General features: G+C 37.5%; 1 protein-coding gene across 1 annotated transcript in view; it reads left to right on the top strand.

The window, feature by feature from the left end:
* The window catches only part of NAMPT (nicotinamide phosphoribosyltransferase), a 31,856-nt gene extending 9,377 nt beyond the window's left edge, over positions 1-22,479 (top strand). Inside the window, exons 2-11 of the mRNA XM_068930296.1 lie at positions 2,563-2,719; positions 4,020-4,123; positions 7,132-7,260; positions 7,735-7,893; positions 8,280-8,416; positions 10,326-10,551; positions 11,767-11,886; positions 17,343-17,483; positions 17,639-17,773; positions 19,553-22,479. Of these exons, the coding sequence (XP_068786397.1) occupies positions 2,563-2,719; positions 4,020-4,123; positions 7,132-7,260; positions 7,735-7,893; positions 8,280-8,416; positions 10,326-10,551; positions 11,767-11,886; positions 17,343-17,483; positions 17,639-17,773; positions 19,553-19,666 (1,422 nt within the window). The 3' untranslated portion in view covers positions 19,667-22,479. The remainder of the gene's footprint in view (positions 1-2,562; positions 2,720-4,019; positions 4,124-7,131; positions 7,261-7,734; positions 7,894-8,279; positions 8,417-10,325; positions 10,552-11,766; positions 11,887-17,342; positions 17,484-17,638; positions 17,774-19,552) is intronic.
* Positions 22,480-24,160: the final 1,681 nt, after the last annotated feature.

The raw sequence follows: 24,160 nt of genomic DNA, 5'->3' as shown, positions 1-24,160 counted from the left end.
TGGATATAGTTTTCTTTACCTTACTTGAACTGTTGTGAATAAAAACAATGTTACATTGTTTTGTTCTAGAGCATGTTACAGGGAATTCTAGTTATTGGATTGCATGATTGTACCTGGGAAGTCTGCTATGTACATGTTAAGCTACTAGGCTCTGTGTAAAGGGCTTACCCTGAAATTATGAAGCTGTTGGATGCCGGTAGGATAAGGAATGGAAATAAAATTAAATTAAACGAAATTTTCTGATGTAATCATATCAAGAAGGAGCCCCAACTAAAAGTCCAGTCCTTTGCATGGCTATAGAAAAGAGTAAAAGTTTTCACGCAGTTGCTGTAACTTATTTCAGTGGTAACAATGCCAAGCAAGGAGTTTCTACTTTCCTTACCTTAAAGAAACAAACCATTAGAAGACTCAGCTACATGTTCTTTTCTCGGAGACCATCCAGTGCCCTTTTTTTGTAAGGGGACTCTGTGTGCATACTCATCCTACCATTAGCTAGAAAGGCATATCAAACGCAACTTGTTTTTTTCCAAACTGCTTCGTAGTAATGTGAGGTATTTTTCGTTTGTTTGTTTTCCTTCCAGTGTGATAATATCCTGGAAAGAATTCCCTGTGTGATTTACCTTTTTGGAAGTTCTGCATAGAACTGACGTTACGATTTGTGGAGGGAGACATTTTCCTAGCAGCTAGAATTGAAGCTAAAAGACATTTGGCGTCTTTGGGTCTCACATTAATAGTAAGCCTTCTGTTTTTGGAGTGGTTATGGTACTGGAACAGAATAGGTTTGTGCTCCATTAAATGTGTCCGCTGTGCAGTACTTTGTTTGAAGTAAAGGCAGATAACTTGCAATGACAAGCTTGGAATTTATTTGATTTGCCTTGAAAACTTCATACAAGTAAAAATAATGGAAAGATTTTTAAATTGACTTTTTTATTATTTGAATGTTTCCTTGCAGCTTTGGAAACCCAAGCACAACAGCATTGTGCTGTTATAGGAGAAACAGAAAATGCAATTGAGCAGTCTAGTTCATTGTCCAAGCTGAGTGAATTGCTAAATATAAACAGCCTCTGAGAGGAAAAAGAAAACTGTGTTTTAAAAATCCTTTAATATACAGTTTTAGTAATACAGGTAAGGGAAACTTTCAAATATTTTATTTTGAAAGCGTCAGAGGTACATTTGAAAAAGCCACGAGAATAAGGAAGAGTTTTTAAAACTTACCTATTTTCCAGTTTCTCATGATATTAGAAACTACATCTTTAAGGTGACTTAGAATAAGAAGTAGTAGCAAGTAACTTACAATGATCTCATGCTTGAACCTATGAATCTGCTGGGCTTTACAGAAAAATTCAGATATGCCTTTCACGCTTCCCTGAGATTTTCTCTGATGTATTATGGCACTTTAGGGACAGTTTTCCCTTATAGAATATATGGATTTGTTGATAGACTTTTGGTGATAATTTAAAAAAAAAAAAAAGTAATAACTTTTCATTTGGGGATGCCTTAAATTGATTTATGTATCCTCTGACTTAAACACTAATAGCATCACATTTATGTTCTTGTGTATTCATTTTGTGTAATATGGAATTATGGATTTTGCATGGAGTTTGCTTTTTACCTCTTAGGAGATACCGAAGTTGCAGGATGAAACGGTTTTGTTTAGAGTGCAGTACTGTCAAACATGTATTACCCTAAATAAATCTTTGGGTAGGCTTACTAATTATCAGTTGCTAGTAGAAGCTGTTATGGTTGAATCCAGCTTAACATCATGTTTATATGACCAATTTCCATGTAACATAGGCTTTCAGACTGCAACTTTTCTTGCTTGATTTATGTCTAATGTGAACTTTTCTTGAAAATTAGAAAAAGGGCCATAGAGCAATCTTTGTGGGGAGATAAAAATCTCTGTTAGATTTTTATAACAGCATTTCCAGCAGTAACAGGTTTGTAAGCTGGCTTTGGCATTAATCAGAGTTGATGTCCACTCCACTCACAGTACATGAGACACTTGAGTAAATGCCATTGTCAGTGCCTTCTTGAGTCTAGGTGGGTTTTAGTTTGAGCCGTACGACTATAGCCTTCACAACTTCAAGCAGATGCCTGCCTTTGGTAGTAGCAAACAAATTTTTACTTCCTGTTGCCAGTAGGTTTGTCCAAAGTGCAGCAGTGAGGACACTGACCAGGCCGGACCAGTGCTTACTGCTGTTTCTAAAAATCATAGCCAGTGTCTTTCCCAGGTAATCAAAGTGAAGTTGTAGGAGTGGAGGAGCTGGGCTGTTTGCTCAAGGGAGAAGGCTTCACGCAGAAGCAAAGAATAAGATGGTAGGGCCAGTCTTTTGAACTGAAAATTGGAGAGGGCTAAATAAGGGGAAATCCCCATTAATATTTTTTGTCTATCTAGACTGTGAGTGGGAGAATAATAATAGTCCAGAAAAGCTGGAGTTACTCCAAGCTTTAACATAAAAAGATAGAGCTCTGCTGAAAACTGTAATATGCCCAAATACTTTTCATGTCTTTTGTGCTTTGTAGTGATGTTTTGAGCTCTTACTGGAGTTTTTCTTAATGTAGGTTACACACTACAAGCAATATCCACCTAATACAAGCAAAGTATATTCCTACTTTGAATGTCGTGAAAAGAAGACTGAAAACTCCAAATTAAGGAAAGTGAAATATGAGGAAACTGTTTTTTACGGTTTGCAGTACATTCTGAATAAATACTTAAAAGGTAATTCTCTCAAATTCCAGTAAAACTGTACCTATGAATAAATACTTTAATTTTTCTCAAGCCATGCTGGAGTCATATAGTTGAAACAATTCCCAGGTGATTTTGTTACAGTGCAGGTGTTGACATACCTAAGATCTTATTTATGTGGTTCTGAAGCTGAGATGTCCACCCTCATAAAGTGATACTGACTTCTAAATTCAGACACCTCTCTACTGTGTTTCTGTATGTCAGTCGGTTAATAAAAATGAAGAGGTGTTCATATCCCAACTTGAGTGAGCTAAATGGAAATACATAGAAATGGAGTAAGGCTGTTAACAGAATCACAAGACTGAAGCTTTGAGGGAAAATATATTTCACATTGTGAACGTAAACTATAGTCTGTTTGCCGATTTATTTAGCGTATAAGCTAATAACTGTTTAATTAAATCTCCCTTAAGTTTCTTTTGCCACTCCATTTAGATCACTGAATATGGCAGCTACGTATGAACGTATTTTCAGTATTGGCAGTTTTAAGAGTAGTATCTAAAAATTTCTTGGTGCCATTTAAGATTTAATTTTGTTTGCTTTTAGCATTATGTATAAATATCACCTGTTCTGACCTGAATGTGAGTTGCCTTCTGTCGAGCTTTAGAAATAAAATTTTAGTCATAGCTTCTATGTCTTTACCTTGATCCAGACCCACCGATGTCTCTGCCAATTCCTGTCCAATATTGGCATTAAAATAAAATAAAAACACTTCTTTTCTTTTCTTTTCTCTTTAGCAATCTGAGTATTGTTTTTTTACCATTTCAAATGATAATTGTTCCTAAAGTAGTAGCAATACTTATTTGAATAATGTGATTAGTCTGTCAGTTCTTATCACAGGAGTGGTTAATCAGAGCTTGTTTATAAGCTCTCTCCTGAGGTGTTCTCTCTGGAGCAGTATAGCTTAATAGTTGTGCCAGTCAAGTTATATCTTGTTGTATATGTCAACTTGCACAGTCGTGACACTCCTCTGGGGTTAGTACTGAGCGCAAAACACTCCACAGATTACTGACCAGTCGTAAAATGGTAATGATCTCAAATTGTTCCTGAGTAACCTGCAAACCACAAATCTATTACTCTGCTGATTTTCCTAATCTGTACAGTAAATTAAAGTAAAAATTGGTTTAAGCATAGCTGATATATTCTATTTCTCTTTCTCTTCAGAAAGAGACATGGGGAGTAACAACTCTTTTGTCTGAACCTTTTTATGTTATTTATTTTATAAATTGATGAATATTGTAAGTTTTTGAGCTTTTCTCTGTTTCTGAAACTACAGGTAAAGTGGTGACCAAAGAAAAAATCAAGGAAGCCAAAGAAGTGTACAGGGAACATTTTCAAGATGATGTCTTCAATGAAAAGGGATGGAACTATATTCTGGAGGTAAAAATTTAATGAAAATACTAAGAAATCATCGTGAAGGATTTGTGAATCAGCTGTAGAATAAATATAGCAGTTTCTCCTTTAAACAAAGTTATTTTAACCATGATAGTAAAGGGTGGAGAAATGTAGCTTTTTATATGCAGCCTACAGGGAGTAACAGCTGTCCAAGAATAATCATATAATTGTTAATCCATAGAAAAAAGCAATCTTCATCCTTTCGGAGGCCAAATACGGCTTTGCAGGTAATAAGAATTTATTGCTGCCATCAGCCAGCTAGAATAAGCGGGGTCTTGTTGGCAAGTCTCTATATAATATAGTGCTTAGTGGTTGGTTGTGTCATTTATATTGCTTTCTGTAACTAATCATAACCGTTTTTCTTCTAGTGCAGAAAGCATTACAACTTCTTGCAAGTATAAATAGTTCAAGAAAATACATATTTTATTCAATGGTTTCCTAATTTTTTTCAGCAATAAGGTTAAAGTTTATGAAATACAAGGCTTGAGCACGTCAGACACACGCAGCCTCCCACGTTAAGTCTTTTCACATTATCCTTTCCTCTTTCCCTGTTGTTTAAAAAGGTGTCATTCTTCAAATAATTACAAACATCTCTTCTCTGTAAAAGCAGCAGATTCAGACTAATAACATTCATCAGAGCTGTTCTGATCTCTGCAGAAGAATGAAATACAGTTTCACCGTGGGTTCTGTTGAATGCTTATGTTTGGGATCTGAAAAAGCAATTTTTAGTCCGTTACATTTTCCACTGGATACCCTAACCGAGTGTATTTTATGGTGGCGTGTACCTGTAAACGTATCTGGCTGTCATCTTGCAACCGAGGTGGACCATGAGGTGCAGAAAAGAAAACAGAACTTCAGCTAAGTGTTGGAAATGGCAGCATGGTAAATGAAAACGCTGTTTTCTGAAATGGAGTTATGGAGAGGTTTATAGAGGACTTGCATCCGTTTGAAATAACTACAGATGTGAATTCAAGCCAAATTCATATTTAACCTACATTATACATTGGGAACTACTCATTAGTAATTCAACTAATCTTGATCCCTCTTTAGCTAAATTGAATCAAGACCCTTTTAATGCTGCGTGCCTGTCCACGCTGAGTTTTAATGTACTTAAGTAATTGCCGTTGAACGCGTGGTTTTCAGGTTTAGTCAAAACGGACTCCCCAAGTATTTCTGTGCACATACTCTGTTCCTTGATTCCTTGATTTCCTTGATCAGATTTTCTCACTAAAATGGTGTGCATATAAAAACAAGTGTCATTTTTGCTTCTTGATCTTAAATGCTGATGGCTCTCACACTGGAAATGTATGTTTTCTTTGGGTCCTTGTATGCTCCTATATGCACACTGAGCCCCCCATCCTGCTTGCTGAATTCCTGTATGTATTCAGATACGTACCTACCATTGCCTTCTCTCGGGCTCTGCTCTCCTATTGTCACATAATGTATGTGTGTATGGAGACTAGTATCTGTGTTAGGTAAAGCAGAGGGAGCAAGAACTGTATAAATGAAGTGCCCAAATGAATCTGAAATATACGTGCATGAATTTGCACAGAAAATAGATGAATGAGTAAATATTCACAGAGTGAAGGAGCAGAAGTGAGGAATGGGCTATCTGGGGAATGAGCAGGTGATGGAAAGGCTAGAAGTGGGCAGAAGTTGATGAGAACAGATTGAAATGTAAGCCCTGATTGTTTGGAGGTAATCTTGGGGGAGAAAGAGGGAAATTGATAATGTATTTTGCCTAAAATGCTTGCCTGATACACTTAGTGTAGGCTGCAGAGACACCTTATTACAGGAAATCAGTTGATCCTGCCTAAAAATTTAAGGAGCTGTAATACAGTGCTATGATTTGAACATATTATTGTTTCCTTTGACAAAATCAATGCCTATAGCCACTTCCAAGACTTCTTGTTTTGTTTTTCCACTTGAATATACTTTTTTTTTTTTCCTTTCCCCCCCCCCAATGAATCATTAATAAATAGAGGCCTTTTTTGAAGGTGTCATTGCTGCTTTTTGATCCAGAGTGGTCATCTCCAAGTCTGGCAACTAAAGCCTTGTGGGATAAAAATACAATTTGCTTCAGCATATTACTGTTCAGAAGCAACTTTTAAACTGTAGTATCGGAGAGACTTGTGGTGTGTATTGGGTACTGGAGAGCACGTATTGGTGCTACTTACAAATCTGTGCAACTTCTGTAATGCAATACAATTTTTTTTGTTGCCTTTAAAGAGGTAGTGTCTCATGTGAAGCTTTCCGTCAAAAAGAGCACACAAAACGTTTTAAGTATTTTTATCAGAGCTCTCAAAGCTTGCGCTCAGAAGGTTATAATTACTGTTTCATTGTTTGCAGCTTATTCTTTAGCAAAAGGCATTTTCCACAGACTGTTTAGTCTTTCGGGAATGAAAGACCATATTTGACAAAAGAATGACACCTCAAGACTGAAAATAAAGTTTAGTGAATAGCTGTGATAAAACAGTCCTTAAAATAGCTGTTAAATGGATCCCGCTCCAATAAAATAACAAAGTATGCATCTAGGCTAAGCAAAAGTGGACTGTTTGGAGGGGTCAGGTTTTTGTTTTGCTTTTTTACGACTTGATGGCTAAACTATTTTTCCTTACCTCATGCAAAAGGGCTAAAGAAACTGAGTAGCGAATGTATCTGTTGTTTATGGGACATAAATATTTCCATAAAATGTTTAAGCCTTCCTGAATCCATTTGCACGAGGAATAAAACTGATAATCGTTATTCAGTTTGATGAGGAGACTTTCTTCTTCAGGTTGCCGGGTTTGGTTCCGTTTTTGATAAATAGGTTTTATGATGCACTTGGATGGGTGTGTAAATAAACCATACTATTTTGGGGGGCTGAAAGAAAGAAAAGGCAAGCTTCATATTTATGAAAATTACAGCCTGGCTTTTATCCGCTGCAGTCGAAGAAAGCAAAAACAGGGCCTAATCTTTCCTGTTGTCTAACAATATTGCTGTTTCTTTCACAGAAATATGATGGTCATCTTCCTATAGAAATAAAGGCTGTTCCTGAGGGCTCTGTCATTCCCAGAGGAAATGTTCTCTTCACAGTAGAAAACACAGATCCAGAGTGCTACTGGCTTACAAATTGGATTGAGGTTAGTTTGGGAAAGTTAGTGTGTTTTTTCTAAATAAATCTTAACGCACTGAAGTTAAAGGATGAATACTTTATTGGTTTAAGGGGAATCTCTCTCAGCTTTGGTTTTCTGCTTTAAATAAGCATGGATTCTTTCTTTAGCTTTTTTACGGAGACCTTTTTTTCCTACCTGGCAAGTGTTTGTTTTAATTTTAAGGGAAATGCACAACAGTACTTTTATCCACAAGAAGAGAAGGAGGAGAGGAGAGTTGTGTGTCTGAGAACGATGACTCCTGAGATGGTCAGTCCATACCTGGCCTACCTCATAACAAAAGGCCAATTACCTTAAACCCTAAAGCAAACTATTGCAGGCCTTAGTACTTTCTCAACAGATGCTAAAAATAGGTAGACCTTTTTGTGCCTGATTAAATGCCGTGTGGGGATATTTGAGTCCTAGGCAAATACGTACCTAATAACGCGTTGTTTTTTATCTTAGACTATTCTTGTTCAGTCATGGTATCCAATCACAGTTGCTACAAATTCTAGAGAGCAGAAAAAGATTTTGGCCAAATATTTGCTGGAGACTTCTGGCAGCTTAGAAGGACTGGAGTACAAACTGCATGACTTTGGCTACAGAGGAGTTTCTTCACAAGAGGTAATACTAATTATCTAGCAGCTTGAGAGGTCTAATCCTTCTTAACTGTACTTTAGAACATCATAGAATGTATCTGTTAACAGCTGTATCTAAATACGACTGTGAAATTATGGATGCATAGAGTACTGTACTTAGACTTGTGTGTTAGGGGGAGGAGGGAGGAAGTTGGTGGCGGGGAGGGCGGTGCGCATGCACCTTAACTGTATCTGGGTACTAGACTGGGAGAGCTTTTCTCCTTATGGAAACTTTCCTGTGGAAATGCATGAAGAGTATATGAATGAAGTGGTAACTGAGTTAGAATCCCGCCTTTTAGAACTAACGTTAGGCAGTAGTTGAATTTAGCCTTCTGTATTTGGCGTAGCAACTGAAAGTCTCATCCCTTTCAGACTGCAGGAATAGGAGCTTCGGCTCATTTGGTGAACTTCAAAGGAACAGACACTGTAGCAGGAATTGCATTAATTAAAAAGTACTATGGAACAAAAGATCCAGTTCCAGGATATTCTGTTCCAGCTGCTGAACACAGGTAAGATTTTCAGCTAAAAAAAACATTTACAGAGTTTGACGAAATACAGTTTTGTTTATCCATCTTTGCGTCCAGAAATACCTGTTTCACTCCAAAGGAGGAGGCGGACATAAGCTGTTTCATTTATATCATACAACGTTAGCGATGATTGGTCCAGCTGTTGAGGCAGAAGTTCAGTTTGCTGACTGATGCTCCTATACGTTCTAGGGGCACAAATAGTGGCATAGTTGTTTTTAGCTATAATAAATGTTCTTTTCAGGTTCTAAGGAAATGTAGATTATTCTTTTTACAATGGGCTTGTGAGCTTATAGATAAAAATAAATATTGAAGATTTACATTGTAAATAGCTGCAAAGAGCTCATTAAGAGCTTAAAAACATTTTTAAGCACATCATAAAGTGAAAAGTCTTAAAGTTGCAACTCCACACTCTCCCAGATAATGTTCTCTCTCCAAAAGAGGTAGTTGCTTTGAAGCTTCCTATGATAAATCCTTGATCTCTCACTAAGAATTGTGAATGACTTTGAGAAAGAATAAGGTACTGATCTCAAACAGACATTTGAGATTAACAGCTGTCTCTCTGGGTTTTTGTTTTGTTTTATTTTGTTTTCCTGAATCCTGTACAAGGTCAGGAGTGAATGGAAATCTTTTGGATTCCATTTGCATATCTGCACACTGAAATGAGAATAATATAAAGGAAGGGACGTTAGCTTTTTTCTTAGCAAGCACAAAATCTAGTGCCTTGATGTGAAGCACTGCTGTAGGGCCGCTCTGGAGCTCCCACTTGATGAGTAGAAATAACAAAACCTATCGTGAACCTCTGCTCTTTAGCTTAGCTTAATACTACAGTTTAAATCCAAAATTGATTGACCCAAGTAACTTTGAAATTAACCATAATGAAAGAAAGAAAACACATGGTGCCAGAGAAGAAATGTCTTCTACAGAGCATATTGAAGTGGTGGCATGACAGCAGACAGCTTAAATTGTCCTAGTTAAAGTTCACATTGACAAATGGAGACTTCAGACACTTTTTTTCAAGCTAGCGTACAAAAAAAGTCCCATGCAAGCAATGCAAAACGTTTCAAAGTTCTTGAGGTGGTGGTGTATTTGTGGTGCTTGCCTGTGGCGTGCCACCGGGGTTGTTCCTGCGACTGCCCCGACCACTTTGAAAAGAACTTTCTTCTGTCTCTTCACTACCATAAGCCAGGACTTGTCCTAACAGAAGCTAATGCTAGCATGTCGTGCTGTAAAGAGCACGCTAGCTCTTACCACACACCTGTGCTTAGTGTGAGCACATGTCTTAGGAGTTCACGCACAAGTTATTAATGTAAGTTATATCAGCTGATCTGTGGCAGCTACATGCAGACAGTCACCGCTGATCAGCTGGTATTCAGTAACTTATTACCTCTCTTAGCAACTCTGTTTTATATGCTTGCTTATACCCTTGTACCAAGGGTAACACTCTGCATTTTCCTTAGGAGAGGAGCCCTTGTAAGAGTGGACAGAGCCACCATAGTGGTTTTTCTAAACTTAAGTGCTAGTTCTCTACTTCCCGTTCTGTAGTCTGAAATGGCTGGGGTGGATGTGCTGTTCTTGCATCTGTAGTTCTCCAATTGTCTGAGTTTCGGATTTAACAAAGAACTTCCCCTACTCTCTCATATATGTAAGAATTTCACATTTATATGTGAAAGAAATGTCACTTGTAAAGTGTTTGAGCTTTAAAAGATGAGTCCAGGGTACTGTTAGTGTATTTATTATCCATACAGCACAGAGCTGATAAGCATACAGTTTGTGCTGTCTGTCTAATCATATTGCCTTTCATTGTCTTGAACTATTGCTAATAGGAAATGCTGAATGTGTGATTTAACATATAGATACTGCTCTAATATGGATTTTTCAATTGACTTTACAGTACCATAACAGCTTGGGGTAAAGATCATGAAAAAGATGCTTTTGAACACATAGTGACACAGTTTTCTTCAGTGCCTGTATCTGTGGTTAGTGACAGCTACGACATATACAATGCTTGTGAAAAAATATGGGGTGATGACTTAAGGCACATAATTGAAGCCCGAAGTCCAGAGGCACCGCTTATTATTAGGCCAGATTCTGGGAATCCTCTTGACACTGTTTTAAAGGTAACGCTTTCTTGAAGTCATTTGTATGCGAGATTTGGAATGGCAGTTGTTTTTGTTTTGTGATGACTACCTAACAAACGTAGGAAATACAACACTCTAACTTGGTACGCATAGCGTGTGTTTTGTGTTGCATGTTTTAGACCTCTGTAAAATCTAAACGTTTATGTCATTAGGTATGGAAACTCTCTTTTGAAGCCTAAATAGATTATCTTTTTCAACAAATCGGTTTTTGCCTACTCTTCCTGAAGCTTTTACGACAGTGATCTGTTGTCCTCTCTAATGAGGTTGGAAAGATTCTACGGAGAGAAGTCTCTCACCACTTAACGAATAAAACGGGGAACAGCTCGAGTATTCATAAATGCCAGGCAAATAAGACTTGTTACCACTAAGGTTAGATACCTAGAGTTGTGTAATAATGTACCTCACTGTTTTATGCTGCAAATACAGGTTGAGCATTCTTACCCATTTTTTAAGACTTGCGTTTAAGTCAATGGCACATGACCTTAAAGCTGAGAGAGACTTTTTGCCCTTTTTTTAGCTTTTAAGAGAGCATACTACTTTTGCAATTTTATTGCAAAAACTGTTGATACCTCTGAATTAGAGTAGCTCTCAGCGCTGTTTTAATAAGGAAGTGGAGGAGACTGTTGGCTATCAGGTCAGATTCATACAACTTTAACTTACCATTTATAACTTTTTTTTTTCCCTTTGAGATAAGTGACATAAATAGGAACTGTGAATAATCTTTTTATCAGAGCTGATAAGAAAAAAAGTCCTAGCTGAAGAGTTTTATTTTAATTATTGCTGGTTAACAAAATGTCAGAAAACTGAAAGCCCCATCCACCATATCCAGGGAGGTCAAAGAAAGAGCAGTATGTTTAGTTGACACGTTGATAGCAAGAGATTGTAGCAATCAAAGAGAGAAAGGAGAGAGGCATGGTTCTGATTACGAACTTGTACACAAGAGCTAAAGGCCATATGGTCTCTGACGGCTTTAATCTAATGGCTTCCAGCACAACGACTGGCATACTTTTTGTCTGTGTATTTATGGGGATATATTTAGAGAGGGATATGTGGGTATATTTATGGGTTTGCTTTTTTGAGAACATGACTCAAATGTGGAAATTGTTTCTTTGCTGGAATTGTGGAATGGAGGGGAGGGGTCAGGGCTTTTGTTTGGTTTTGTTTTTTCGAATGTCTCCCTTCTATTTTCAATAGGTCTTGGAGATCTTAGGGAAGAAGTTTCCCATTACAGAAAACTCAAAAGGCTACAAGTTGCTGCCACCATATCTCAGAGTTATTCAAGGGGATGGCGTGGATATCAATACATTGCAAGAGGTAGGGGATCACATTCATTTGTCACAGTGAAGCTGGCAGTGTTGCCGTGTAATCTGGAATCTGTCATGTCTAGTCAGATGTTGCAGCTTGTCTACCAGTCCCACCCTGCCCTTCATTCCAGACACTGGCAGTGATATCCTAATGAGTAAAAGAAATGCATTACAACTCCAAAGGGGATTATTAAGATGCATAATAACTCAAAGGCGTTTCCTAATCTCACTGTTGTAACACTTATCCTCCCACTGTCTCTCCTTTTGTTTACTTTCATCCTTCTTGTCAAGCCTGAATCAGACCAAGATCTAGCAGTGATTGGTCCTTTCATTGATATCTAAAGTACACTGCATGATTGCTGTGCTGTAGCAATAGTAGTAATGAACTCTTTTGGCTCATTAGTTATGCAGCTTCTGAAGTGTGCTTGCTCTCAAATTTGGAAGGTGTGGTTTTTGAAGGAGACTTTTCAAAACAAGGGTAAAGAGTCCATTGATTTGGCAACTAATGGGCATTGCTGAAAACCCAAAAAATATGAATAACAGGCTAGTCCATAGTTTTGAGTCCAGCTGGACCATGTTGGATCCCTGATGCTTGAATCTGGTGAATATATATGACCTTTTAATTATGCTAAAAGTACAATTTTAAGCCGGACAAAATTTAGTTATTTAGTAGCTACTGCATGCTGGAAGCTAATTATAAATTCACCACTATTGGCTAGCGGAAGATAGTTGCTAATATAAACCAGTCAAAATGGTGTAGGCTGCAGTAAGTACATAGGATGAGGGGTATGCAAAGGAAGACTTGACTTCATCAGGTTTTTCCTAGGACATTTCCTCATTAGCTGTAGTAGAGCATTGTTAGCTGGACTAGCGTTTAAAACCAGAAATAAGTTGGATAGGTTTAAGATAAGTTTTACTGTATTTTCTGGACGCGTGTCTTAGCGTTCTAGGTTGACGCACCTTCAGATTGTTTTTAACAAAGCTGAGTTTTGTCACTTCTCAAAATTAGGAGTAAGAGAGACTTCAGGCTAGTTTTCTAGCTGCTATGAAACTGTCTGCATACTTAACGTGAGCGCATAATGTGAACGTAAACCACAGAATTCTGGAGATGCTCATTATTCAAATCTTTGATGAGCAGTTAATATTGAGATTGCTACCTGATATGCCAGCTGTAGTGCAGTCATGCACTACAGTTTTGCTCCTGCTCCAGTGGTCTTGAAAGCAAATTTTATTTTCCTGTGACTTTTTTTTGAGACTATACAACCGTGCTGATGTGTTCAACAAAGCACAAGCACGAAATGTTAATAGCTGGAAGGAAAGTCTTATCACTAGGTACTAAAGGAAGAAAATTGTTTGATCTTTATGAACTATTTATTCTCAATGACTGTTAAACAGAATTTAGTCATGAATTGATGCCCGTAGTAGGCAAAAACATGTCCCTGTTGAGATTTTCATGAGTGTGACAGGAAACAAATTGGACCACTAATGCTTTCTTGTAAGAAAGAATTTGGAGGTTGCCTTCTTTAAGTTATACCTGACAGAATTCAAGGAGGTAAGCTCATACAGCATTGATTGTAATAATAACGTTAAAATGAATATTTAAAGTATTTACATTGCAGGAAAAAGGCACTGCTCTCCATGCTGTAAATTAAGTAGAGAAATAATCCCATCAGTTAAAGGGAGAGGATATAGATGGAAAGAATAATTCTTTGTTCAGATGATCCACCTGTTTACGTACTTTCCTCAGCCAAACTAATTTTGATTATGAAAACAAATCTACCTGTAATATGTAGCAGAAAATAGTTGAGAATCTTGTTCTACAAGACTCATAGAGCAGGCATAGCCGCTTGCTGTTGCCTAGTGGCCGTCCTCTCATCTTTTCCAGACGCCATAATCTTGCTGCACATCTCATTTCAGCTTTGGTCATTAAACCCCTCAAACTAATTTAACCATAAATATAGCAGGACATTAATTGAGCCAAAAGTGGTCAATTTTCTGTTGTTCTAGTGATTAAATTGGCCCAGGGAAGGGTCCAGTCATCACCAGCACTATACAGGAGAGAAAACAAACACTTGGTTGGATTTGGGGAAGCAGGAAGGGAGGAAAGAGACGCTGCTCGTTTGGCAGGAACAAGTTATGTTGGAGCAGAAGGCCACAAGCTTGCAGGCTGATTCTACTTTCATTTAAAATTTCATGGAGCTCTTTTTACTCTTATCTTAGCAAAGTCAAAGTTACCATGCAGACTTGTAGAAGACTGGGCAATAGGATGCCATTTAAAAAAATCCTGAAGTAAAACTCTTCCTTTTCGAAAAGGAGTTGACATGAACAAATATAATGGCAGTTTCCCCTCCCCCGCACCCCGTTAAAGCCTATGCAAGTGATCGTTCTAATTATTCCATATCAGTCTTAGGCTCCAGACATGATCTGTTGTTATAGATCAAATCGATGGTAATGGCTATGATTGGAAAACCTGGATGAGTAGTGACTGATCAGTCTTGTTTAACTATCCAAACTAGCTGAAACAAAAATATAGAAAAAAACTTGGAGTATAAACTGGATTTTAAAATTCTTTGTTTTAATAGGGGATGCTGGTAGAAGAGGTAAGGAACCTTTTCTGACTTTCTTCTGGCATTTTCACTTTTTTAAATCATTCCAATCTGCTAACTCCACAATATATTACACTTTCAAAGGATTTTCTTTGAACATTCAATTTCCAGCTGTTTTTAAATTATTATCCAGAGTAAATCCTCTAATCTGGAGTCACCGTTGATAACCATGCCCGGAATGGTCCGAGGAAGGTGGTCAAAACCTGGACACCTGAATTATTCTCCTTGTATAAGTTTGAAAGAGAGACAATAAATTCTTCTGTATGGTTTTCCTTTGGGAGAAACTTCAGTCATGTTTGGGATCTTTCTCTTTTCTTTCCCCCCCGCATTGTTGCTGCTGTTTGCCTTCCTCCTCTGTACGTAAGGAAACGGTAGTCTGGACCTCTGTTGTGGGTTACTGGTACTTTCAGAGCCAAGTTTCAGCCCTAGTCTCAATATCCCTTCCCTTATTCCACCCCTCATTGGCCAAAGATCAGTCCGAGTAAGGAAAATCCCATGGGAAAGAGTGGACAGGTAGAAGCTAATTTTTCACCCAGGTTAAGTGAGGAGTTGTGAATATGGCAAGAGATGGACAAACTGTCTGTAAGTGAGAGCAGGAACACTAACTGAAAAGGGTTCCCATGGCTCCCTATGCAGGCAAGGGGGCTGAGCAGCCATGGCCCAGCTACTCTGTACTTGCACTGGCATCTATTAACCTACAGGTATCAGAGGAAATGAAGTCTAAGCCTTAGTGAAATGTTGTTTATATCATCTTTGTTTATCGCAGGTACGTTCAAGCAAATTCTGCTTGTGAGCATTTACACAGCTTGGAGAGGAGGGCAATGTCAGACCTGATCTTATAAGACCTGATAAGCACACAGGCAAGATATTTTGGCTCAGGCTTGGCTAGTAGTTTATGTGGCTTCAGGGTTGATCAGTGTCTGGACGGAACTTGCGCGGAATTTAGGTGGAGTTTACCTATATCTGACTTCTCTAAAGACAGCGTAGATAAACACAGTCCTTATGTAGGCCCAGGCCAGGCTAGTTTCTCACTGCTCTACTGGACGTTACGCTTGAGGATTGGGGATGAAAATCTCTTTTCTTACCCTGCCTTTGTCATCTTCAGTTGTTTCTAAAATGTGTAAGGGGAAATCTCATTCGCATATTTGCTCTAAATCCTTTATCCTCTTTGGGTGCTCCTTTTAAAACGGGTTCCCAGGAGAACCTAATGACCCGAAAATACAGATTCCCTTCTGTGCAGAGTCACTGTCCCAGAGGATATGGTGGCTACTGCTAAAATCCACAGGATTTTCACGTATTGAGGAGGTATTTCTTCAAGATGCAGAGCTTTCCAAAGGGTTTCCTTAAGTGAAAATCATGGCAGAGCGGAGGCACGTCTGAGATTTCTTTTGCTTGGCTCGGTCGATGAAGCTCAGGAAGCTAGCACCATGAGAGTGAGGGAAGCTCACTAATGAGATTTCTTGGTTGGAGAGGTTTCCACTAAAAATCTAGGGGGAAAATGTTCAGGGCATACCCTTGAGAGGTTATAGCTCTGCAGTCCACCTTTTCTGTTGGCTGGTCTCTGCCAGGCATTCAGACTTAGAGTGTCCTTCAAGAGATCTACATGTGACTAGATGGATAAACAAAATACTAGTGTGCATTTTTATTTACATTAGCTACCAGTTTGCCACTATCCATGTCTCAAGTTGAATTGCCTTTTTTTTTTCCTTATGAAACTTTCACCTTGCCTTAGTCATCCCTTAATGAAATGACTTGACCTCAGTAGCTGCTAAAAACAGTCCTGTTCAGTGTTACCCTGGCATTTCCCTTTTATACAGAAGGCTGAGAGTACACAAAAGATTGCCAGACTTCTGATGCTATTGATTTCTGAAACTCTGCACTGTTCTCCTTGCATTATCTCTGTCCGTTCTGCTCCTCAGTTTCCTTTTTCTGGATGGCAAGGGATTTTGCTATTTTACCCACTCTAAAGTTTTTTCACCTACTTTTGTTAGTTGAATGGTAATAGCTATAAATTCAAGCACTCTCCTATTGCGCCTATAATTGTCTTTTCAGACTGTTGTAGGGGTAACACGTCAGGGAAACAAATCATGACCGTTTGTGAGTATGACTAAACTAGCATCCATGACTCCAGGTTAGAGGATGACAAGTGTTTCTGTGGCTACAGTTAGGGTGGGGAGGAAATGACGTGGCAAGTCTTAAATTGTCTGTTGATAGGCGTGCAGTTCACACTGATCTGTACCTGCCTGAGAAGGTGGCAAAGCTAACTCTTTGAGTAGCTTTTGGTTGGCGTATTCAGCTGATGTGAATCAAATGAGAAAATATGCATCTCCATTTTCCATCCTATAAACTTCTAGTGCAACTGTTTCTAGCTTTAGAAGGACTGCTCTGATACAGTCATTGATCAAAGCGGGCAGACTTCTTTCTGGAGTGGATGTACAAGATGATTGCTTTCTTTCAAGATGCACGTTATACTTTGTGGGAGTATTTCAGAGCCTTCTGACTTCTTAGAATTATGGGCAGGCCTCAAAGTCATCTATTTTCTTTAGAGCTCTGATTGTCTGGGCATTACATTACTGAGCTCTCCTAGTTTGGGAAGGAAAAAGTAATCTTTAATGCCTATGGCAGCATGATAATAGTATTATAGCAAACACTTTTTTTTATAATTATCACGTGCTGGAATAACAGTTTAAAAAAAACAGTATGCCAAATCTTGACAAAATTTTTACATGTGTCTCCTGGAAACTGAATGTTAGTTGGTTTAATTGTCTGTAAAAGCATCTTGTTTAAGTAGTATAATGTTTTTTGGAAAAATGGCCTGGTTTAAAAATAGATTCTATCATCATTTTCTTTTTCTTACCAGATTGTGGAGGGAATGAAGAAGAATAAATGGAGTATTGAGAATATTGCCTTTGGATCTGGTGGAGCCTTGCTGCAGAAACTAACTAGAGATCTCTTGAATTGTTCCTTCAAATGTAGTTATGTGGTGACCAACGGTCTTGGGGTATGTCGTCTTCTGCTTCTACCATCATGCTTTCAATAGAAGGCTCCCCACTTGAAAAGCTGTTTCACGTTTCCTGTTACGTTACCACCATCTGTATAAAGTACACGAGCCCCACCAAGCTCTTTCTTTTTAAAAGACGTTCTTCTAATTTCTAGGTAAATGTGTTCAAGGATCCAGTAGCCGATCCAAACAAAAGATCAAAGAAAGGCCGACTGTCTTTGCATAGGACACCTGCTGGAGATTATGTGACACTTGAAGAAGGCAAGGGAGATCTTGAAGAGTATGGACAGGTATGAATTTTGAAGATTTACCAAGTCTCTCTCCATGCAAAAGCAGACTGAGGAAAAAGCAGGTTATAGCTTAATTTTAGAATTTGTTTTAGTTGTCTTTATATTTAGCTTTGTCTTATTACTTCACAAGTGTCCTCAGTCCCAAATTCAATAAAAGCAGAATGTTAGCCCCTCAAGTTTTACAATTAGAAGTCTGTGTTCAGGAAAAGAAAAGGATCATTACTGCTTTTTTGCAAAACTAATGTCTCATAATGTAGCATAATATATGCTAGCTGAGTAGTTTTTTATGGGCTATGTAGCTCAATTTCTGAGTAGTGTCTGATTTTTGGGGGGGGGGGGTGGGGAAGGAGATAGAGGACACAGACAGACAGACTTAACTAAAGTTTGTTTCTGCTTCTCTGGTGAGATTTGTAAACAGTTCCCTCAGGTAGAAATGTTGTGTAAATGGAATAGTTTTCCAGTGTTCAAAGATGTAAATTAAACCAGGAAGTCAGTTTCCCTGTTGACTCTTTGGCATAGCAAAATTAAATGCTATTTCAGTATAACAAGCACAAACTTTAACCCAGTCTCAGGCTTTTGGTTTGAAATCTCTGTAAGTTTTCAGTAGGCAAACAATGAAATGTTGCGTGTTAAGTGTCTTTCTGAATTCAGACTATTTAAAGTCTTTAGTGATTGTTGTTGTTATTAGGTCTTTGCATCCAGAGCACGTATTATCTACAGTGTATATAATTCAGTTTGCTTTCTATCTTTAAATTTCTCAGATAGGGCTCAGTTTTACACTTACTGTTGCAGTTTTACAGCTCCCCTTCTTCCATACCCCTCTGTCTGGTAGCTTGAATATGTGTTTTTGTGTACTAGAAAACTCAAGAAAAACTTCCAAGTCTGTAAAGGCAAAAGTGCAGTTTTAGAACTTGCTTATTTTCCAAATTACATATACACCTATGCATGTATGTATGTTTATTGTGCACACTTGTAAATTTTATATATGGGCAGTAAACGGTAGAAAAACGCTCTTCAAACCCAAAATCACAAAAAATTGGGTTTAAATTATGCAAAAGTATCACTTCATTTTTTTGACAGATAAAATAACTCATGAAGAAGTTTTCTGTACTGGGATATTAGAGGGAGTCACATATGTGTGTTTTGTCGCTCTGGGAACAGAAGTGCAGATGGAAGGGGAACTTTTGTGGGCCTCTTTTCCTAAAACCACAGATCCTTGCAATAGCTAACCAAGCGTAGCTGCTGTCCGGTATTGGTTTGTGTTAACTTTTCTGTCCAATGCTGTGCTTTGCTCTTTCAGTGTGCTGTTAGCACTCTTTAGTACTCTGTTTTACAGGCTGTATGTGTAAAGGGGACTGCAAAGAAAACTTTTTTCATAGTTGCAGTGGAGGAAATAAAGATTTTGTATGAAGCTTTGTAATTAAATTGTACTTAAAATTGGTTCGAGTGAGAATCTTTTCTGACTAGCTGCTCTAGCAGGGAATATTTAGCCTATATGTCTTTGGCTTTGGCCAGATTTGGGCATTTCACTTTGGGGACTATTCAGTATAAAACTTTTATCTGTTTACAACATGGCTTAATTTTTTTTTTCTGTCTAGCCCTTAGCTAAGTGTACCAGTGGAAACTGAAAAGGTCAAGTATCTTAACAGCCTGAGGCTCTAGTCTTGACAGATATGATTTGAGTGCTTGCTTCTAAGTTTGTGTAACCTGTATTGGTTCATTTCTCAAATGTCCTTGAGAGATGTTTTGCTTTTGCTAAAACAGTGATGTTTCTTGCAGGATCTCCTTCATACAGTGTTTAAGAATGGAAAGGTAACGAAGTCATATTCATTTGATGAAGTAAGACAAAATGCCAGGCTGAAGAACAGTGAACTTGAAACAGCGTCTCACTAAGTTTCATTCCATGTCTGTGTATGTGTGTGTAACGAGTATGTACTGCATAATGGGTTTATTGTACAGATTTGCGTGTTTGTGTTTTATGACATTGTAGCCAAATTATTTGTTGGTTTATGGACATACTGCCCTATCTTTTGCCAGTCTTTAGAAAAGATGAAATCAGGAAATGGTACTTACAGTGTAAAACATATTTAATGCTAAGGTGTGCTTTTTAGGGCCCTTTGCCAGTAGTGATTCAATCTGGTATTGATCTTTTCACAAATGAGACAGAGCTGAGAAACTTTTTTATATATAACAGAATATCACAAAATGGATATACATAAAATTATCATGATTGCTTTATGTTTATATTTAACTTGTATTTTTGTACAAACAAGATTGTGTAAAATATATTTAAAGTTTCAATAATTAAGTCTTTCCAACTTTTCATGATTTTTATGAGCACAGACTTTCAAGAAAATATTTGGTGGGGGGGGGGGGGGGGAATCCATTGCCTTTTGTCCATTAATCAGCAAATAAAACATGGCCTTAAAGTTTGTTGTGACATTGTACCATTTGAAGATGAAATCAGGACTTGTATCTCCCTTAAGATCCCATAGAATTGCTGACCTCACTGTATCTTTTAGTTGTCTGCATTAGTAAATCTACATTATTAAGAAAGTTACTGTTCTTACTAGAAGATTTAGGTACTACAGACCTTACTGGCACAGTTAGGTATGTAAATGGAATGCCAAATTTGAAAGGATTCTCTACTGCAACTTAACTTGCCAAGTCTATTCTACTTGGCATATGCACCTCAATATTTTAAGAGTAAAGTTTTTAAGAGATCTCCTCTTCCACTATAGAATATATGTGTAAAATACTGAAATATGGAAGCGGTGTATTTTAAAGTAATTACACTTCTGGGTTTATTTTTCATATACTGTAAGTGACATGACTTTAAAGCAAAATACTGGACTGGGTAGTGCACTTTTTTACTTTTTTGTATTTTTTTCATTGATTTGCCTTTTGTCAGACTGGATGTTAAATTGTAAAAATGTTTAACTATTTTTGTTAACAACTTTAATAAAACTTTATGCTAGCCAAACTCCTACATGAATGGCAGACCTGTTTCCCCTTCTTCCCCCATGTTACTGGGGTGAAGAGGGGCTTTTATGTTGCAGAGGGTAACTGTAAAAGAATATGTATGAGAGATGCTTTTGAACTGTCTGCACTTGATTGTATTTGCTCTCTGCATAAGCTTGATTAGAATATCTGCTGGCAAGCAAAGCTGTCGAGGATTTTATTTGAAAAGCTATGTAGTAATAGGCTCTGAGATGTTTAATAGTACTGTAGGATGGCTCTTACTACAAAAGGAATACCTCCCTTAAAAAAAAAAAAAAACAGCAAAAACAAACGGCTTCTGTATTAGGTTGATGGTCAACTGTCAGTCTTTGACTTACTGTACTGATGTTGTAATTAACAGTACTAATTTACAAATAATTTTACAGGAAAATGTGAGAGGTCTTTTAAAATCATTTAAGCCTACAAAATTATATAAAACATGCTTTTAAAGGAAGACCGAAAAGCCATACTTCATTGTTCTTATTCTCTCACCAAAAAGGGCCCCATCAAAACACTCATACTATTTCCAGGGTTTGTGGTTAAGACACTTAAGCCCAGTCTCAATAGTTCCTGTTAATAAAAATTTGTTTTCCACTCTTAGTGTATGTGATTATAGATTTAAGTGATGTATTGTTTCAAAAATAGTGCTTTAGTAAGACTAAATACTGACCTTTCACACTGAAGAACTGCCTTTCCTTTGCTGTTAATGATATTGCTTGTATTTGGCCAGGAAATGCCAAATAAATCCAGACATAGGATCAGTAGCTGGTAAATAGTACAGAGCCTATTTCACCCCTCCACATGTGTACTAGGGCATTTTATGATGTATGGTTTAAAAAAAATAAAAATAAATGCTGCTTTCATTCTGTACCAATAAAAATTTTGATAACTATTGACTACCCATATTTTTGTACTTGAGAACTAGGGATATGCTGTGGAAGCACTGTTTTCTTGTGTACCATGAAATACATGAGTAATTGTTCAGTATTGTTGAAAATTTAGCTTATTAGTTGAAAACTTAAAGCAATTCTCTACCTGTGCATGTCACTTTCAGAAAGTAGTCACGTCACTCATTTTAATAAATGTTAGTGTCTTTTTAAAAAAAAGAAAAACACCTGGTGCTATTCAGACCTGAATACATATCTTTCTGTTTGGCAGTTTGACATTCTGGGTGTCAAGAAGTTGATAGAAATTATTGCAGTGCTGGAACCATACAATATCCTAATTCTTCCACATAAAAGCAAACAGCATGTTTCAGTTTGCTTTAAATTACTAGTTTTGTAGCCATTGATATGTTTTGATTATCCCCATTTCATAATATAATACACTATTTGTATTTAAAAATAGGAATAGGGAGTTCTGTGTTAATACTCTTATTTGTAACTAGTGTTTAGCATAAGAAATGGATTTTGTAAGACTATTTTTTCCTGAGATGCATGAAAAGATTTTTTTTTTCTTTTTTTTTTTTTTGGTACCTGGAAAGATCTGAGAAAATAGAAAAGTACATGCTGTTTGGTTTGCCAAAATCAAAACAAAGTTTAAACAGTTTTTCCTATAGGTTTTTACATTCCTTTCTAACCTGTTTAGTGAAGAATAAATATTCCTCACTTAAATCCTCTGTAAAAGTAATTTTAATGTACTTGGCATCAAATACCGGTATGTAATACACATGGAAATAAAGTTTAGTTCTGGCAGTGCGAATAGTAGCCATTTGACTGTGTCTTAAAGTTGTGATGTTGGGCATCAAATTTTGGTTGTTTGCTCCCCGGTGCCAAACGGAGACTGGCACATAGCTGTGCTGTCATTACAGTCCACTGCGGGAGAGCTGCTCCATTGGTTTGCACACAGTTTGTGGTTAAGTGATTGAATTTACAGTCAAGTCAGCTCTAGAGAAGAGAACATAGGCATCCTTTTCTTCTGTTTGCAGAATATGAACACATCTGTACTTCAGCATCTCTCATGAACTTCAAAATGGAGTACTTCCTATTTGATGTGTAGCCACTGAATGAAACCCAAGGGCTATTCCTCCATTCATATTTCACATAATTCTTTGACAAACAATTATTCATTTATTTAGATTTAATTTAGTGCTGATAAAAATGCTTGCTTGAAAGTAGCCTAATTAAAGATGTAGCCTTCAGATCACTACAGTCCCAATAGTTTCCACTTCTTAATGGAACAGACCGTTTTGTGACCCTTTGGACAGGTTTTTCATAATTGGAAGAAAATATACTTTTAATTGCTGTATAACTTCAGATTGTAGGATGTAGCTTACAAACACAAGCAAATGCACTTAGTGTGAAGATAGTCATCTTCAGTTGTAGCTGGTCAATTCAAGTCCTACTGTAACATAAAAAGGGGCTTTTGTAGCCTACGATAAGGGCCTTTTAACATTTGGATTTAAAGTCTCCGTTACGTTATCTTTACAAAGAGCACGCACGGCCCAAGTAGTTGAGGCCTCTTCCTCCTAGCCAAGCCAATAAAAAGCATCCAGCTTTTCGTTTATCGTTTTTCTCACGATAGTCAGCCTTTGTGAAAGTTAAAAGTGATTATGAACGTTGAGTGTGCTTTGGTAGGCTCCCAGGTCACTGCACAAAAGAGACTAGGGAAATTTCAAACCTCAAACTGTGCAGGGCAAGGCAAGGATCTAACAAATGTGTCTCTTCCTGTGTCCTCTAATTCTACTGTAATGAATAAAATAGATTCTGCCTTGAGTAACTCGGTACAGATACTGTGAAGATGCACTGAAGCAATGGTGATTACATCTCTACATGGAAGTATGTTTTTTGCCTGTCCATGAGAGCCACAATTACGGTCCTATAGGTGCACAGTTCCTGCATGGAACTTGCAAACAATTTAGTGAAAGATGATCCACTTGTCTGAAACCTGCTGGACAGAGGTTCTTGGAGTCACGTTACATGGAGAGCTGTATGATTTCTAAATAACTTGGTTCTCGGAAACAAACGTTCTTCTATAAAGAAATACTGAGATTGAAGCTGATCCATAGAATCAGGCTTACTGAAGTCATAGCTGTTAAGCCTGGATGTTGTATTCATTTTTCCTCTTTTACTGATAGCACAGCTGATCATCTTGTTAATAATTTGAAAGCACCTTTTGTCACAGTGACCTAAAAATCTCAGATAAGATATGTGTGTTTATAGCTCACAGTAAGGGAAGAAGAACATTAGCAGTAGAACATTTCCAAATAATATTTTCCTGTGGCACGATATTTTGTGGAAAGGTACCCTGATTTCTGCTGTGAGACAATCCAGAGCAGCTCAAAGGACATGAGAATGGAGTCAGTAGGATTTTTCTCAAGTCACATATTTTGTTCAATAGAATTTCCTTACTGATCTTTTTCTGAGTGCTCATAACTGCTTTTTGAAT

This window comes from Struthio camelus, chromosome 1, assembly GCF_040807025.1.
Source record: "Struthio camelus isolate bStrCam1 chromosome 1, bStrCam1.hap1, whole genome shotgun sequence".
In the NCBI taxonomy this organism is placed as follows: domain Eukaryota; kingdom Metazoa; phylum Chordata; class Aves; order Struthioniformes; family Struthionidae; genus Struthio; species Struthio camelus.
Note: the sequence above shows the minus strand (reverse complement) of the source record. Positions and strands in the feature narration are given on the sequence as shown.